At 43.5% G+C, this 13,147-nt stretch overlaps 5 protein-coding genes across 5 annotated transcripts; 1 reads left to right on the top strand and 4 right to left on the bottom strand.

The window, feature by feature from the left end:
* Positions 1-1,437: 1,437 nt before the first annotated feature.
* AOL_s00078g255 (uncharacterized protein) lies at positions 1,438-2,226 on the bottom strand (the record flags this gene model as incomplete). Its single annotated transcript, XM_011123518.1, has 1 exon — positions 1,438-2,226. One exon carries the CDS (start codon positions 2,224-2,226, stop codon positions 1,438-1,440), a length of 789 nt encoding a protein of 262 aa, XP_011121820.1.
* A 430-nt stretch (positions 2,227-2,656) lies between these two features.
* AOL_s00078g254 (uncharacterized protein) lies at positions 2,657-4,015 on the bottom strand (the record flags this gene model as incomplete). Its single annotated transcript, XM_011123517.1, has 3 exons — positions 2,657-3,084; positions 3,168-3,801; positions 3,896-4,015. The coding sequence occupies 3 exons, from the start codon at positions 4,013-4,015 to the stop codon at positions 2,657-2,659; spliced, it is 1,182 nt and encodes a 393-aa protein (XP_011121819.1).
* Positions 4,016-7,330: 3,315 nt separating this feature from the next.
* On the bottom strand, positions 7,331-8,416 carry AOL_s00078g253 (uncharacterized protein; the record flags this gene model as incomplete). The annotated part of the gene is made up of 1 exon (XM_011123516.1): positions 7,331-8,416. The coding sequence occupies one exon, from the start codon at positions 8,414-8,416 to the stop codon at positions 7,331-7,333; it is 1,086 nt and encodes a 361-aa protein (XP_011121818.1).
* A 1,842-nt stretch (positions 8,417-10,258) lies between these two features.
* On the top strand, positions 10,259-11,442 carry AOL_s00078g252 (uncharacterized protein; the record flags this gene model as incomplete). Its single annotated transcript, XM_011123515.1, has 2 exons — positions 10,259-10,405; positions 10,522-11,442. The coding sequence occupies 2 exons, from the start codon at positions 10,259-10,261 to the stop codon at positions 11,440-11,442; spliced, it is 1,068 nt and encodes a 355-aa protein (XP_011121817.1).
* An 826-nt stretch (positions 11,443-12,268) lies between these two features.
* Positions 12,269-12,922, bottom strand: AOL_s00078g251 (uncharacterized protein; the record flags this gene model as incomplete). The annotated part of the gene is made up of 1 exon (XM_011123514.1): positions 12,269-12,922. The coding sequence occupies one exon, from the start codon at positions 12,920-12,922 to the stop codon at positions 12,269-12,271; it is 654 nt and encodes a 217-aa protein (XP_011121816.1).
* Between the last annotated feature and the right edge of the window lie 225 nt (positions 12,923-13,147).

The following is a 13,147-nucleotide window of genomic DNA, read 5'->3' as shown; positions in this document are numbered from 1 at the left end:
GTATCGGCACGTCTGCCGTGTTACACAGACCCGAAGCACACACATATTTATATCCAAAAGATAAAGGCTTTATAGCGGCACATATGCGCGCTGTGGCCTATAGTTACTAATGTAATGTATCATGCTTCTGCGGCCCGGTCGGTCTCGTATCCAAAGTTAATTTATTAAATACAATTAGCATTTCGCTCTCTCTTTTATTTTTATTTTTTATTTTTTATTTTTATTTTATTTTTTTCATTCTGCTATCTGACGGTGTAAGGCTGTCCCAGGACTACCTTAAAAACAAAAGTGTGCATTTACCCCGGATTTCAATTCCTGACTTTTCCCCGGGTGGCAGGGCCCCTCCTGATCCACGGTCACCAACCCAACCTACCAAATCAGCAGGCCCTCCTTCATTTTACAGCGCTAGATATCTAAGTAGTTAGACGGTTATGACTAGTTGTTCCTTGGTACTTGGCTCGGGCCAACCGCTTACCGCTCAAGCAAGCAAGATTTTTTTTTTTGTTGAATTTAAATACGTACTTACTATACTTATTTTGTATAGTATAAATAAATTTTTTTTTCCAAGTCCGCAAATATACCGGGGAATCCCGCCCAATCTTGCATATACGTCCAATGCAAGAAATTTCACTGACATGCTAATTGACCAATAGAGTCCTTACCTGACTCACATGGTGCTGACGGGTGTACATACATACATACCATACCTACTACATATGCATATGAGGTAGTTCAGGTTATCAAAATACGCCATACGCCATATTTACAGAAAAAAAAAACACAACTGACAAAAAAAATACGACATCGCCCTTGCATTTCCACTCAATTCAATTCAAGTCTCCATATTATCAGTTATCACATTATCGATTTTTTTTTTTTTTTTTTTTTTTTCCCTCATCACGTCAACATTCCAAAAGCTGTCGCCATCGGAGCCCTGTCAGGAACGGTAATCTCCAGCTGCTGTTTTCGGGAATTGTCCTGTTTGGAAACAGAATGTGGTTAACTTTGTGACGTACTTTACGTTACTTGCTTACATTACTAACATTACCGGAGCTCTTTTTATATAATCAAAAAAAAAAAAAAAAAGAGTCTACCGGAATATAGACCGAGAGAAGGCTAATTGAATCGATAAATGCAACATCGTCAACGCGATTCGCTTTTCATTTTTTCCTTTTTTATTAATTTTAATCCGGGGTTCCAAGATCTTGTCGGATCCAAGCCTGGAACCGCCGGATCCCAGGATATCTACTACGTATCCTGCTTGTTCTGGCTATCATGTCAAGGGAGACAATTAAGAAGGGGCCAATCTATCAAAATTATCAAAAAAATAAAAATAAAATAAAATAAAAATCTTATACAGTTAACTTACACCCTCATAGCTATTTCGGTTGTACAATTGTAAGACGAATGCTAAATACTTATAATTAAGTAGTATAACTACCCCTTCGGCTTCCTAACAATATCATAAACCCAAGCAGCAACCCCCAACCCCTTCCTATCCTTCCATTTAACCCCATCTCTGACCCCCAAAGCCCTCATAACCCCCTTCTTCATAGCCTCCAAAACCGATTTCTTCTCCACCACTCCCGTAGCTCTAATCGCCACTGCCATCTTGGTCAATTCCATCTTTCGATTATATTCCTTACAAACCATATTAACCATAACCCCGATCCATTCTTCAACTGTAGTAAAATCCCCCTTCTCCTCGAATATCCCAGTTCCACCGGGATCACTGCTGCTACTACTACTACTACCACTACTACTCCTATTAGTGGTAGTAGTAGCGACAAGAGGGGTATAAGGAGAAGCAACAAATAAAGCATGAACAACCCCCCCCTCATTCGTAACCTCCTCACCATAACTAGCACACAAGGACTCCATATCCAATCTAAACTGCGAAGTAATCTTCGACGCAAATATATAAGAGCAGGTATCTATCAACACCTCTATATTCTTCGGTGGTAATCGAAGGAATTCCGGATCGATATATTCGTTTTCGCAAAGGTAGGTTAGGAGTAAAAAAAAGATTTTGGAGGGGTCGATTTTGGGATAGGGGTTTCGGAGGTAGGGTTCGAAGGGTTTGGAACAGATTACTGAGGGGTGGAAGAAGTCGATTGGAGAGTATTTTAGGTATTTGGAGGGTTGTGGGGTGTAGCCGGAGCGTTGGAGGGTTGAGAGGGAGTGGGGGGTCCAGGGCTTCCTTGGGGTGGTGGTGTATGTGGACATATTGGAATTAGTTTCGGGGGGAGTTTTGATGTTAATATTGATATTAGATTGGTTGTATGTGGTTATTATATTTAAGATGCATGGGGGTAGCATGCATTGATATGAGGTTTTGGTGATTTTATTTTCGTCGATGGAGATATCATGACGAGGTAGTCCTGAAACCACGCTGAAGAGTCAATGTGAGCCCTTTCCCACCGTTTACGATGGTATCTACAAGTCAATTATATACTTAGGTACTTAGTCACTAGAGGTGAATATTCTTTGTTTTATTTCCTTTTCTCTCTCATAACAAATGATTTTCCCAACGCCAGAGAAAGAAAAAAACAAACGAGATGATAATATAATTTCTACTTGATAATCAAGTACATGAATACATACGTGTTTAACCACCCTTCCCACGTGGCACCGCCTAAAAGCCAATCCCACCTCTTCAACGACGAACCCCACCACGTACACTGGGGAATAACTCCTTCCCCGGAGGAAATCTATAAAATGTCAAGTTCGTATCCTTCAGATCATAGACTCCGTATTCTCCTCTATCCAAAACAGGTGACGGGAATAACGCCCTTTGCGGTCTCCCCGGTGGGAGTCGACTCGAATATTGAGCTGGCATGTAATCCAGCATGGAAATGAAGTTACCGTATAAATCGTCGGGATCTCTGATCAAAGACAAAAACCAAGCTTCATAGATCCCTTGTCTGTCGAGATACGGTCCCTTGTCTTCTCGAATAAACCGTCGGACGAGTCTTGATGTCTCTGGCTCCCAATCGCGGGGTGGGGCCCAGTAGTCGTAGAACCTGACTCCACCGGAAATAAAGTGCGAACGAAGGGTTTCAGGGAAAGACTTTGCAACGTCCGCTAAAAAGTAACTCGAACCAATTTATTTGTTAGAGTCAATTGCATATTGAGGATATAAAAAAAAACCGTAGAGATTTCGTTACCTTTCGTAATTGTATCTCCAAACTGCGCTTCTATAGCCAACGGACCCCTCTTCGATATCGGCGCCCAAATATCTCCAGTATTCAAAAACGCCGTGGAAGACACCAAATGCCCCACCCCAGGCGAATGGTATTCATCCAAATACTCGATCCAAGCATCCATAACATCGAAGAACAATATAGAAATCTCGCCTTGCGGTGAAATTATCTGTTCCCAATGTACTTTCTTCCCACCACGCATCAACAAATTCGCCGGCGGTATTCCCTCGAATTTATGATCATCCACCACTACTCCAGCAGTACTTGCGCTTTCATCCTTCACGTGATTATTCGCAAATCCGGATGGAGAAGTTAACATGCCCATGTAACAGTCTCCGCAGATGGCGTAGTTGATGCATTTTAGACATTGGAAACTGGGTTTGTCGGGGTCGAGGTGGAAGTTACATGCCGTGCAGGCGGAATTTCGCTTTCGGGGGTCGGTGGGTTCGGCGTTTTCGAATCTACTACTACTACTGTTCGAATTGGTGGTTGTGGTCATAAATGCGTTGGGATTTCGAGGTTCGGTGGCGTATGCATGGGTTTCATAGGGATGATGGGTATTGGGCCCGTATGTTTCGGGGGCTTCGTTTCTTGATGTCTTTGAAATTTTGGGGTCTCCGTGTTAAATCTTTTTTTCTTGTTGTTCCTTTCTTTTGGGGGATCGGATAGAAGAGTTTGGATGAAAAACTTACGATGCCTCGTAGACTTTCGGCGTTATCATATATACCACCAAGGGAGACTCGAGATACTTGTTCGGATAAGGTGTACACGGCCGGATCGTTGTTCATATTCTCTGGATGATGATGAGACATTTTCTCTCTCTCTCTCTCTCCCTCTCTCTCTTTCGATCGATCTCTCCTCTTTGCGAAATGCAAGATATCGATATACTAGAAGGAAGTACCAATAACTAGCAGGCAAATGCAAGTGCTAATCAACGGTATATCTAGAAAGGCAACTACTAAAAAGTATATAAAAAAAAAGAATATCGCCAATGAGAGTGAAGCGCATAACTCAAAGTCTGAAATAGTTTTTTTCCCTCATTCGACAGGACAGGACAGGACGGCCGGCTTGCAGTCACAAGCATGCAAACTTATATATAGTCTAGTCCTTCTTAATAGATAAGTAACTAAGTACTTACTTAACTACTTCAGCTTACTTAAAAAGCACTTGGCCAGGATAAGAGATAGCTTCTCCGGATCTCCACAAAATTCAAAACCAATCTAGGCTTAACTTTTTACCCCAGGTTTCTTCCCCGACCATGCACCACCCACCCCTCAACTCGAATTGATTGCAATCAATTCGCCTCGTTTTGAGGCTGAACCGCGTTAGAACATCCGCAAACCCGTTTCTTGGCGGGTTTGGCAAATTATCAATATCTTGCTAACGGTTACCATCTCGTTAGCTATTTCTTAGGTAATGCGGGTCTTCCTCCTCCTCCTCTTGCTCTTCATATCCTCTACGGGGAGGGAAATTTTATGGTATCGTATTGGCTTTTTTGGGGGTTTAAATTCCAAACTTTCTAGGTTCTTCTCCATTTTTTTTATTTTCATTTTTCATTTTTTTATTTTAGTAGTAGTTAAGCTCCGGCCGAAAAATGAATCCTAAGACTGACTAGATCTAGAAGTGATTCATGGTCTTAAGTTGACTTAGGTTAGCGGTAACAATAGCGTTTGATATAATGGCGACTACAAGACCGTGATAATTATTAATATGGCCCCGCAGTGCGTGTTTAAAACGGTTCCCTCCCTCGCAGGCCTGTCATTATAAGTCCCTAGATTATATGGAGAGATCTCGAGAAAGTCTTAACACGTGTGTTCCAGTCTGTATATATATCCCCCCGGAGTTAATATTATAGTAGCTAGGTAGTTAAAACCCAGCCTATTAAATTAAAAAGAAATCACTTGAATCACTTATTCAAGCATCTTGTTAACATCCTTGGGCACCAATGGCCGAGCTGGGCATCTTGGATTTCCTCGGCCCACAGAGCTCCCCTTGCAACCGTTCTGCTTGGCTCTCAGGTTTTTGTTTTGTTAAACAGGTATCAGACAATATGTTTTAAAACAAATATAAAAAGTAAGTAAGTGTATATTGTTAGTCATATTATAATAATCGTATGATCTCTTTAACTAGTAGAGTTATAATTTGTAAAGAAACGGATTTTATCGGTTGAAAAACACTTGTTTCTGAATTTACTTGTGAAAATAAATCGAAACATCTCGGTCGAAAAAAGCGAAGAGTGGGGATCGATGTAATTAAATTAACCAATGGAAATGATGGGATATAGCACCCGGCTTGTATATGGTTAGCTCTAGCTCTAGTTAATATATCGTCCCTGGAGTAGATAGTATCTACATCAACCATTCAGTTCATCTAGGTATCTTCTTAGGTAACACGAAAATGTTCATAATAAGGCGAGCGGGTATGCGGCAAGTATACTGATATGATATGATATGATACAATACGATATGATATGATATCAAGATACCGAACTAATGTATATACACATCATATCACATGATATTTTATTCTTAATATCAACGAGTTCAAACCAATCTAGAAGCCCTTCAATCCCCACTGGCCATTGATTCAATTCTAATAGAAGGTACTTAGAACCGACTTACCTAATACCTAGTCTTGCGCTACGATGCAGCCCATACCGGGCTGGTATATACTTAAGTACTTCTATATAGTCCGCTCTATATACGGGAGCTTCCCCCGGCCCGCCGTTGAATAGGGTCCCTAGCTCGGGGTGTTAAGCACCAGGACCATGGTCCATTTCGGAAGCTAAGCTTATAAGCTTATCACGTTATCACCCTTCGGTAATTATAAGGGATGTTTATATACTACCTACCTACTTAAGTAAGCATATAAGCATCGACATTTTTTAACTCTAACAAGTTCACAATTAATTAGTTACTTAATTACTTAAATTATAAAACCACAAATCGACATATTACTCTCTCTCTCTCTCTCTCTCTCTCTCTCTCAGGTGACTCTTAACTTCATGATCAGCCGTATGGATCCGTTGTCATATATTAGTTAGCTATACAAAACAAGGCTACGTCTATATATACCGTCATGACTTATCGGTTATGCCGGTTACCGGTCTGGTCTGGTATGCGGATGCCGGTACTAGAGCATCCGATATGCACAACATTAAAATGGTTATAAACTAGGTAATTCCGGAGGTATCAAAAAAAATTCGGCAAAAATATAGTAGTTTTCGGAACCTTTCGTTCGTTCTTTTCGGTCCGATAGCTGGTATACAAACTTCAACGCCTTCTCGGATGTAGAGCGGATGGCCTTTTTTTGGGGGGGCTCATTTTATTTATAAGCAGTATTCATTCTCATGGGATTTGATGCATACACACACACTCCCATTTTGAATTGATATTATGAACAATCTTGAGTAGGTTAAATTCCATGATTTGGTCAACATGAAAATTCAACCTATAGGAAGTAGTTGGTTGATTTGATATAAAGAAGGATATATCTAGATATCTAAGATAGTCTTAGAAGTATGTTCTAACTGAGAACATGCAAAACGATGTCATAACCCCGAATATGCAAGCCTTGCCTGGTGCTGACACACAAAAAAAGAAAAGGAAGAAGAGGATAAAAATCCTTCAATATAGCTATAAAATCCAGTGCTGGACACCTTGGATATAATACTTTAAATTTAGCCTGGCTGCTAATGATGGGAACGATAATAATAATAATATGTGAAAAAAGATCTCGTTAAAAAAAGGACATTCATACTGTCGTTAATATTATGCGAATAGTCTGTCGAGTCAACAGACATCAAAAGAGTCTCAAAAGTAGGTACTAAATGGTATATGATACAATGAAAAGAATATGTGATAGAGGAAGAAGAAGAAAAAGTCATACGAGAGAGAGAGAGAGAGAGAGAGAGAGAGAGAAGATATCGGAAAGAAACATACATAGGCTCCCAGGTTGTTGATTTTCGCCATAAAATTTTTTTTGAGAAGAACGAGTCTAGAAGAATAAAGAATAGCGCCCTTGCAGTCAAAGAAGAAAAACCCACAGGCGCTCAGTGATAAGAAACGGAAAGAAGGGAGTCTTGTCTTGAGAGCTGAAAAAATAATAGCCAAGAGTTCGAGACCAATTTATCCCAATGAGGTCGATACCCTCGAAGTAATAAGAAACTTGATGAAGAAGAGGAATTTTAAGAAGAAGAAGAAATTGTTCAAGGCTCCAATCAAAACTCCAATGGCGATGCTGCTGAATAAAATCCCCAATAGGGAAAAAATATATAAGGAAAAAAGAGATCGGATGATAATAAAAAAAGAGAGATGTTTTTTTTTAGCGCCGGGTGAGCATTTTCCTTTTGGCTGCCTTCTCAGCAGCGAGTTTCTTTTCGAGCTTCTCGGCCTCAATATCCTCTCGGATTGCAGCCGCACGGGACCTGTCTTCTTCTTCGAGAATGTCGACACCGGTTGCTTCCATATCATCAGACGAATAACCGTCGTCTTCATCAGAGTCGGCATAGACATATCTGAAAGGTTGGAGGTTAGCAATGTTTCAAAAGGATTGTACAGGAGTTGTAGGATTATAATTACAAACCTTTTAGATGCTGGGCGATATCTTTCGCGTTCGCGATCCCTGTCTCGCTCATAAGCCTTGGGTTCTGGCTTGCTGGAGGAAGGTTTCGCAGTCGCGGAAGGCCGGGCAGTTCCGTTCCACTCCACTTGAACCCTTGGTTTTGATGGGGCAGGTTTCGCTGGTGCCGATTTTCTATCATCAGGACGTGAACCTGTCGGGCGTCCTACTGGACGACCGACCGGCTTCTTAACCGGCGACGGTTTAGATACACCAGAGGAAGTGGCGGTGGGTTTGCTACCCTGTGTCTTCGTAGAGATAGCCGGTAGCTTCTTGGTCGCCTCAGGCTTATCGGATTTCCCAATCTTCTTCTTCTCCACTTTGGTTTCTTTGTGAACTATCTTGGCAGGCACCGAGCTTGTAGCCTGGATTTGCTTCGCCCTCTCCATGATTTCCGCATAAGAACCCTTTGCAGGCCTCTTTGGCGCTTCGGCTGTGATAGGGGAGTTTGGGTTCGATGCTGCAGACCCAGATCCATTACCATCCCTCCCAGACCCGCCACCACTACCGCTACCGTTAGCCCTAGCAGCATCCCGAGCAGCCTTTAAAGCCTTGAGCCGTTTGACCTCTGCTATCTTCTGCTCCTTAGTCATGCCTTCAAAGCGAGACTTCTTGGTCGGAGGGACAGTGCCATTCTCCTCTAACTTCCTCTTCTTCTCGCTAGCCTCAGTCGCGTCCAAGGCTTTCGATATCGGAGGTGTGAATGTGTTAAGAGGCGAGACAGTATTCGATGTCGAGTCGGCATCTCTTATATTCCTAGAAGGGACACCAATAGGAGCAGGCCGCTCCTTCCTTGGTGACCCATCTCCATTCCTTCGATTACCCGAATCCCGCCCGTTGGTTGTCGATGACCTAGCGGTCGGGCCAGGGCCCGATGCTACACCCTTGGGGCCAGACCCTTCATATTGGTCGAGTAAATTGAAGATACTGAACTATAGGTGAAGGAAACTAGTCAGCCTTGCAAGCCTTCGCAGTGGGTTGTGGTGACCATCAACACCAGCCAACGAGGAAATCCGTGTTACTAACCCCGCCTCCCGGGCCAGTGGCCATGGTGAAACTCTTCTGTATATATCCAAGATAGGCCTATTCGATGCTCCTATAACAGCTGTCGGTTTGACTCGCGACGAACGGCTCCAGCTGCGTGGTTGGGTGGCGGCCGAAGCGTGCACTCGCGATCAGGGGCGGGCTTTGGGAGCCAATTCGGTGGTTTTTGTGCACTGCGTTTTGCTTTAAATTTGAGTTTCCATATATATACCGCTACCTCTTCAGGTCACGCGGGGACTGAATCGAATCGGGGGAATTCGGAGCGTGAGATGGATGTATGGGCGGTGACCAGCCAGTCGAAAGCCGGTGTTTTCTGGGTTTGTTGGGAGGGAAAGGGGTGGAGGGAAAGAGAAAGAGAGAGGTTTGGGTGATGAAAGAGTCAGGACTGAGGTGGGAGGGCGATATTTATAGTCCTCCAACAATTCGAGCCCGGCAAAAAAACCAGCACACATGCAAACCAACCCGAATCGGTGCTACCAAGACAGCTTCAAGTGCAGTGCAGTGCAGTGCCACCAATCCCCCCTCGACACTCTGAAACCGTTGTGTGTTTGTGTGCGCAGGTTGTAATTAAGTAAGTATTAGCCCATCGCCAGGACTGGCTGAGATGTAATAGCCTGGATTACTAAATTTGCTAACTGCATCCTGACTGCTTGCAACAGAAACAGGAACATGAACGTTTCGGACATCTTGTGTCCATACAATATTTATATATATCGACATATTCGAATTCGTGCGTGCGCCAAGGACATCACCCTGATCCTGAGCATGAGTCTGAGTCTGAGTATGGAGAGAGTACTCTGATATTCCCATGCGCCGTCTGCGTCCGAACTCGAGGAATTTATATCATTTTTGTGACAGCTGTCAGACGGATGTCGTGCGGGCTATTTGAGGGTCCGTCCTGCCAAAGACATCCTCCACGGTATACCTCATCGAGGCTGGTCGACTATGACCGCTCCGTGCCTTGGCGCGCGGACATAAAATGCCTGACCTTACCTTACATTACCTTGTACATGTCCCACATACATAGGTAATGCGATCCTTCCTTGGTGTCCTTCTCTAAACGGTATGAAAAAGCGCATTGAATCATTTTGAACCCGCGGGGAATATGCAAGTGCTTGCCATTGCATAAGGCCACGATCGATCCGAATCCTTTCTTGTCATGCCAGGAACCTAAGTTTGGACGTCAGAAGAAAGAGAACATCGGGCTGTTATAGCCGCTTGCGGGTGCCTTGGAATGTGGTATTTTTTCAAAGTTTTGCTTCCTGCATCTGCGTTGTTGGAAGATTTTTTTTTTTAGATTTTTTATATCTTTGCAAACTCCTCTGGATACCGGCCTTCTAACGGGAAAAATGCATAGATTGCTGTAGAGATCTTTCGATAGGGTATCAAAGATGTCGTTTAAGTTTAATTTCGATATTGAAGCGGACGGGGAGGATGTAGAGACGGTCGGCGTCGAAGCTACACCCAGCGTCCCCGTCGAGGAGACTTCACCGGGGTCGTCCAAAATATCTGCTCAACTACACTCCTTAGATGAACTCGTAAGTCTCCAGCATCTTTTTAAAAGTATCCAAGTAGATTTCATTGATTCGTATATATATTGCGAGTTTTTTCATGCATAATATCGCTGTTTGTTAACACTCAAGAATACTTCTAGATCGCAAAACTCCCTCCTCATATAGCTTTCTCCCCCCTCGCCATACCTCTAACCCCTTCAAAAACGATAACCATCCCTCGCCGTGAACTCTTCGACGTGAAGATGCAGCTCATGGCGGAAGATAACAATCCTTCCACAAATACCAACCAAAACTTCAGCGCCGCCTTCACAGACGAGGATATTCGTACAAATACCTACGAAGGCGGTCTCAAGTCCTGGGAATGTTCATCCGATCTTGTCAAACAACTTGCTACAGACTCAGAAATTTGGATAAACTCAGATCATCGAATCCTAGAACTTGGCTGTGGAACCGCGCTCCCAAGTTGTTATATTCTACAAACCCTATTGTCGAAACCTAGCGATCACAGGGTACATCTGACACTCGCAGATTATAACATCGACGTCCTCCGTCTTGTCACTTTACCAAACTTATTTCTGGCATACCTTCACGCGACCGATAATCTTCCTTCTACGGATCCTTCTGTCACAGAAGGGTCGGAAGAAACACCAGAGATAGAGTTAACGCCAACCGTTATATCATCCTTCCTCTCGACTCTACAATCCCACAATATCACAATATCGTTCCTTTCGGGATCATGGAGCCCAACTATGATCTCACTAATCCACGGAGGACTAGAATACCCTTCTACAACCTCAGAAACAATGTATTCGCTATTACTAGCCAGCGAGACAATCTATTCCCCATCATCTATCCCAGATTTCGTCGACATGATTGAATACGCACTGTCCAACAGCGGGAAGGGATATATCGCAGCAAAGGACGTATATTTCGGAGTCGGTGGAAGTGTTAAAGATTTCGTTGATATGATAGAAGCGAAAACGTGGAAATGGGAGATTATAAGAGAGGAGAAAAGGGGCGTAGGGGTCGGCAGGGTTGTTGGAGTGGTTTCTAAAAGTTGAGTGATATGAGTGGTCAAGGATGTAGATACTGATATCGATTAGATCCCTCTCTAGATACACAGATACTAAACTACCCCTTTCGTTGACAGCGATGATGACGCGCGCCAGTACGCTATGGTATTTTTTTCGATTAGAACCTTGTAGTAGCTTATCAAGCTTTTTGCAAGGTAGTTGTAATGATATGTACGTTTATCGTAGTTTTCAGCCCTACATAACACCTATCGAGCCTGTCATCCGGTTATCGAAAATTTCAGCCCTGTCGCAACGTTCCGAACAACGAGGTTCTTGTCGACGACGCATCTTAATTCGAATTCAGCCTCGCGGGCTGAAGACACAAAAGCTGTATGCATTGTTTGTCGGGGAAGTAACCCTAATATTTAGCGTATGTTTATATTTAAACATTTTAAGTCAGAGATGTATCTTTGAGGTACCATCTACATTTACATCTACAAAAATGTGATTCTAAACCGTCTACGATATTCCGAATGAGAAGAGTGTGCTTATGTTTGTACCATCGTTTTCCATTGCCGTTCACTCAAAAAAAAAAATAGACTACTACTATCCCCCTTCGTCTCACCTCCAGAATCACCCCCCATAAGAAAAAGTTCCAAGAATAAGAAAAACCGGATATCTACAGAAATCTTTTGTGTGCTTGAAAATACCAAGGAGATATATATAAAAAAGAAAATTAGGTGAAAAGAATAAACCAACATTACAAGGAATATGGGCTCTCGAGACACCGTTTTAAAACGCTCATTAATTGACAGTGTGCTCGTTCATCATTACTAAATAATAGCTAGGCTAGAGATAATGCAGTACGCTATATCTAGTGAATGAAGATGGCAGCAGCGAGAACGGCCATGATGACAGCCAATGGGCTGGAGAGAGTGCTTGTTCCAGCGCTTGGTGGAGCGCCCAAGGATGTTGGTTCACCGGTAGATTCCGAGGTGGAAGTTCGTCGGGTGGAGGTAGAAGTACGCATGGTGGTCGACGATTCGTTGTCGTCTTCGCTGGCGGTGGAAGGCCTGGACGATGTAGAGGCAGCGCCACTGGTGGTTGCAGGGGCAGCAGTAGTAGCGGAAGAGGTGACAGGGTCGGCGGTAACGTTAGATAGAACGGTGAATCGGTCAGAGTAGTTGTAGTGGTCTGGGTCGTTATCGTATGAGATCCTGATGCTATATGTGCCGCTTCTTGGGATGTTCGCTGGGACTTCCCAGGTGTATTTGCCATTATTAGGGGCACCTGTGACAACGGTTCGGACTTGCTTAAGGTCGCTGGCGGCGCCATCCATGACAGCTATGGTGACTTGGTCCCCACGAAGGTTTTGCCATTCAATCTCGATTGTGTCTCCGGCATTGAACACGGCGCCAACAGCAGGGTTGGTGATAAAGTTTGGCTTGTTTGTGTTTGTAGTCTGGGCGGTGGCAACAGCAGCAAACACCGCGAGGGTGAGAGAAACGGCAGTCTTGAGGAAGTGCATTTTGAGGTTTGATGGTATTTAGGTATTAACGATTAAAAGGTTAAGGTAGATGGGAATCTGTAAGTTTCAAAGGCTGTGCGCGGAAACGAGGGTATTAAATAGTCCAAAAGGGGAACCTTTATTTAGAGTTGAACGAGTGTCGGGCGAAGCGCAGATGCGTTCGTGAAGGAGCGTATATGTAGACGACGGAGGTACTTCGTAGTGGTGTGAAGGAAAAGGAGTGTG

This window comes from Orbilia oligospora (genome assembly GCF_000225545.1).
Source record: "Orbilia oligospora ATCC 24927 unplaced genomic scaffold scaffold00078, whole genome shotgun sequence".
Lineage (NCBI taxonomy): Eukaryota > Fungi > Ascomycota > Orbiliomycetes > Orbiliales > Orbiliaceae > Orbilia > Orbilia oligospora.
Note: the sequence above shows the minus strand (reverse complement) of the source record. Positions and strands in the feature narration are given on the sequence as shown.